This window comes from Atta cephalotes, assembly GCF_000143395.1.
Source record: "Atta cephalotes unplaced genomic scaffold scaffold00064, whole genome shotgun sequence".
Taxonomy (NCBI): domain Eukaryota; kingdom Metazoa; phylum Arthropoda; class Insecta; order Hymenoptera; family Formicidae; genus Atta; species Atta cephalotes.
Genome location: NW_012130128.1, coordinates 655,427 through 659,943, shown reverse-complemented (window position 1 = coordinate 659,943; position 4,517 = coordinate 655,427). Strand labels below are relative to the sequence as shown.

General features: G+C 28.5%; 1 protein-coding gene across 1 annotated transcript in view; it reads left to right on the top strand.

Annotated features, from left to right (window-relative positions):
- Positions 1 to 4,215, top strand: part of LOC105623774 (ARF GTPase-activating protein GIT2) — a 9,244-nt gene extending 5,029 nt beyond the window's left edge. Inside the window, exons 11-13 of the mRNA XM_012205151.1 lie at positions 97 to 270; positions 3,712 to 3,942; positions 4,018 to 4,215. Of these exons, the coding sequence (XP_012060541.1) occupies positions 97 to 270; positions 3,712 to 3,942; positions 4,018 to 4,215 (603 nt within the window). The remainder of the gene's footprint in view (positions 1 to 96; positions 271 to 3,711; positions 3,943 to 4,017) is intronic.
- Positions 4,216 to 4,517: the final 302 nt, after the last annotated feature.

The following is a 4,517-nucleotide window of genomic DNA, read 5'->3' as shown; positions in this document are numbered from 1 at the left end:
ATTATTACAAAATTTTAGAGATTAATTTATCTATTTTATAATACATCAATGTTCAATCACATGATAAATGCTGTAATAAAAATTTAATTAATCTAGAGCAAAGGTTCTAATGATGGAAATATGAATGGACATGTTGGAGAACAGGAACCTGAATTAGAGCCAGTACATGATATCAAAACATCTATTATACGTGGAAATCAACGACCAGCATCTATGTATGAGACTAGAGAAGGTCTACGAAAACCAGCATGGTCAACAACCATTTGTCAAGTAATTATCTTTTTTTTTAAACAAGTTGACAAAGTATATTCAATTTTTTAAGAAGAACCCTATATTTGATCGAAACGAATCTTAGTGCTTAAATAAATTTTTGTTGTGAATTTATATACATTCTGATTCTATATATTACGCACCGAAATGTTTCCCTTAACTTAAATAGGGCGTCTTCTGCTTGGAAAAAATCTAGAAAACTTGGAATTTTCAGAGAATTTTGTTGAAATTGTCAGGGATAATTTTTCAAATTCTATTTTTAAATTTAAATTCTATTGTTTGACTAGATCCTAATGCCAGATAGCAGCCGATCAGTTATTTGTAGTATGCTAATAGCATGTGAAGGAATAATATATGGTTTACAATAGAAATAGTGGTTGTAAAGTCTGAAATCGTAAGAAATTGACCAATTGCAATCAAATGTGAAGAAAATGATCGACTTAATTTCTTATTCAGATTTTAGGACATTAGATTTCTATTGTAGACCTCGCATATGTTGCTTCTACAATGTCGGTAGTCTTAAGTCTTATCAGTGAATCAGTGAAGTTGGTCAACTTGTACGACTAAAGATGCCTTTTCATACTTATGCTCGACTTATTTTTAGCATCAAATAGATCATGTAATCGAAATTGATGCTTGATATTAATTTTTATCGTGTTATCTGTTTTGTCACTAAAAATAAAAGTCGAGCATCAGCATGAAAAAGCACTTTAAATAAGACTACCGATTTTCTTAAGACTGGCTAAATTCGAATTTTAGAAAATGCTCAGATGGGAATTGATGCATTTAATGAATAAGTTCAAGCTTTAAAAAATAGATTTTAGATTTTGTGTTGTCTAAATGTTATTTATTTATAAATATTATTTATATATCTTTTGTTTTTTTTAATATAAGAATTATATTTATTATATTGTAAACAAGTTATGTTTATATAGGAGAGACCGGAGCACCATGAGTCACAAAAATTCAAACTCTTAAAATGCATCTAAATATAAAAATGTTTCAGTTTTTAAAAATAATTAAAGCATAATACATATTTTAAATTTTAATAAGTACATTTAGTAAATATTTATTTTAAGAAAAAAATAAAAACATTTCTTAAGAAAATGACTCGTGGTGCCTCATACCAAGGTACCATAAGTCACACACAAAATAGCAGGATTATTTAAGAAATAACGGTGACCAAAGTTGAAAAGTATTTCAATTAATTTATACATTTTTAGCATAGTCACTAATACAATAAAATATAATTACAATTAACATAATTATTAAATAATAAAATAGAAAATTAATAAAGAAAACAAATGAGAAATAATCTTTAATATAAGGTAAAAAATTTATTATGATAAAATAAAATTAATTGTTTAGAAGTATAAACTATCCTTTTAGTACATATATTTTCTGTTAGAGATGCATCAGATATCCGGAAAATATCCGATATTATCTAGCATCTTTTTATTATCCGATAGTCGGATATCATTAGTATCTGGGAATACATCCAGTTGAAATTTGATATTCAATTGATTTTTTTCTTATACAAATGTTGTAGAAAACAAGTATGCATATTCAAAACAATATTAAAACATTTTTATATGATTAAAAAGTTATTCATAAAATCATCATAAAAACATTAATGATTGATACTTTTCGATACAATGGAATTTAATCACCACCTAGATAAAAAATACGGACAACGAAGTAACAGTCATATTGTATCTGTAATATTAATTTAAACAGTAGTATTAATTTAAACATTCTAGATTATGTTAAACAATGATGATCCATGATACCCTGTGATCCATGGTACCTCGGTTTCCTCTATATAATTTTTGAACTATTTGTTGGAATGTTTCTAATGTACAATGTCTCTAACTTGAAATTTCGAATAAAATTCATGGAAAAATCTGGAATTCTCAAGAAATATTTCTATAAGATTTGAGTACTCACCCTGTAATAAAATGCATTCATGAGTAGAACCAGAATAGTAATATCACTTATTAAATAAAATGGATATAGGGCAATAGAAATCAAGCACGTTACGGTAACTCTTGTGCAAACCAATACAGTTAACAAAACAACTTTATACTTAATAATTAATCCGCTTACATGTTTCGGCTCACTTTTGAGCCATCCTTAGAGACAATATGATGTTGTAATTATAAAAAATTTTACAAACTAATTCACTTCAGTGAGCCACCTCCACCTATTAATGGAAACTATAATGTAAAAACGAATTCTAATAACAATCTAAAATGTATTAAAATTATTAAAAGATAAATTTATTAGGGAGGGGGGGGGAGCAAAAACGATTTATTGTGAAATAATAGAGGGTAGCTCAAAAATAAAACAAAAATTCCATATCGTAAATACTTAAATTCTATCTTCGATTTAGTCAAAAACCAGTTTTTGACTATTCAACGAATCAGTGTCAATTATATTGAAATTAATGAATTACTTTTAATGTACTTAAAACGTTAATCGCAAAGAAAAAGAAAAAAGAAGGGGAAAAAATTCTAATATTATAGTCCAGACAGACATCAAAACTGAATTTTTAATAATTTAATAATTTAATCTTAATGTAACAAAGAATATACATTGAGATTCAATCAGAAAGATTCAATTTTGTTTTTTAGATTGTTATTAGAATTCATTTTTACATTATAGTTTCCGTTAATAAGTGGAGGTGGCTCACTGAAGTGAATCAGTTGAAGTGAATCATTTATAAACAAAATTTTTTGTAATTACAACATCATATTGTCTCTAAGGATGGCTCAAAAGTGAGCCGAAACATGTAAGCGGATTAATTATTAATAAAGTTGTTTTGTTAACCGTATTGGTTTGCGCGTTACCGTGCTTGATTCCTTGACCTGTTATATCCAACCACTTTGTATTATTACGGAGTCTTTAGGAATTAATTTATATTTAATATCACTTATTAAATTGTACAAGTAATTCAATAATCTTTTGATACTAATAGGTATCTTTTAAGAATATTAATTGTCATATGTTGATGAAATCTAAAAATTATGAATAATTTATTATGAAAAATATTACCTCGGCCAGGAATCAAACTTGTATAATCAGTAATAAGTCGAAAAAGGCTCATCAAGGTGAAGTGAAAATAGGTTATGCATGCGCATTGAGTAAAAATTAGTAAACGCACTTTATGTGTCTTTTATGTCCATTTATTGACTGTCAAAGGAGATAAGGATGGTTTTTTCATTTATTTTTACAAGTGTTTTAAAACGATCTCATCATTTTATCTCATTCAAATTCTTTTTATTTACAAATGATACCAAGAAAAATCAACAATGTGTCAGTTATAACACATTCCTTGCTTATGATGTTACGATTCAATATGGCTGGAGCGAATACTCCAGAGCCTTAAATTATCGAGGCTTATTATCTATCTATCGTATTTATTTGTATTGTTTCATTTAGACAAAACGTGATACTGAAGTATTATCACGGAATAACACGCAAAGTTTGTGGGAATGTGGTCTACCTAATCTGCCACCCAGTGAAGAAGTAACTCGACGGACAGAACAAGTTACTAGGCGAATTCAAGAGCTATGGATGGCTATGCAAGATCCAAGCCAACGAGAAGCCTTCGTTCCTTGCGCTGAGAGAATACGTGTTGCTGTGGCCGAGTTAACAGCTATATTTCCTCAGGTAAAATTACTGTTTATTCTTTTATTTGTCCTTCTCTTTCGCTGATAGAAACAATCTCTACTGTATCTGTTGTAGAATCCAATTGAGGAGAATATCAGGTCTGCCTTACGCCAATTAAATGGCAATACCGGAAGACTTCAAGCAGAATGTTCCGGTCTTCAAAGATGCACCAGTGATGCCGAGCACATGGATCGTTGTTTACAACAAGTACGTTCATGTGCTTACGATATTGCCAAAGCAACTAAGCTACTCGTCACGCAATTTCAAATGTAGATTCTTTCAATGTCACAGAAAAGTTTACAGAAGTATTAAGGAGTGTCTTTATTTCTTACTGAGTCTATTAGATGTTTTTTCTTTTGAATCTCTCTTATCTCTAATGGAGGGGGGGGGGAGTATTAGTCTGAAATTTCCTTAATTGATATTCGTGAATTTAATGTACTATAAATTAACATATCTTTATTCAAAATTAATGTATGTAATTGAATTGTTTCTTTAGTTTGAAAATCAAAATCTATGGAATAAGATTATGTAATTTAAAATTATGTAAATTGTGAAAAATATTTATTATGTCATTA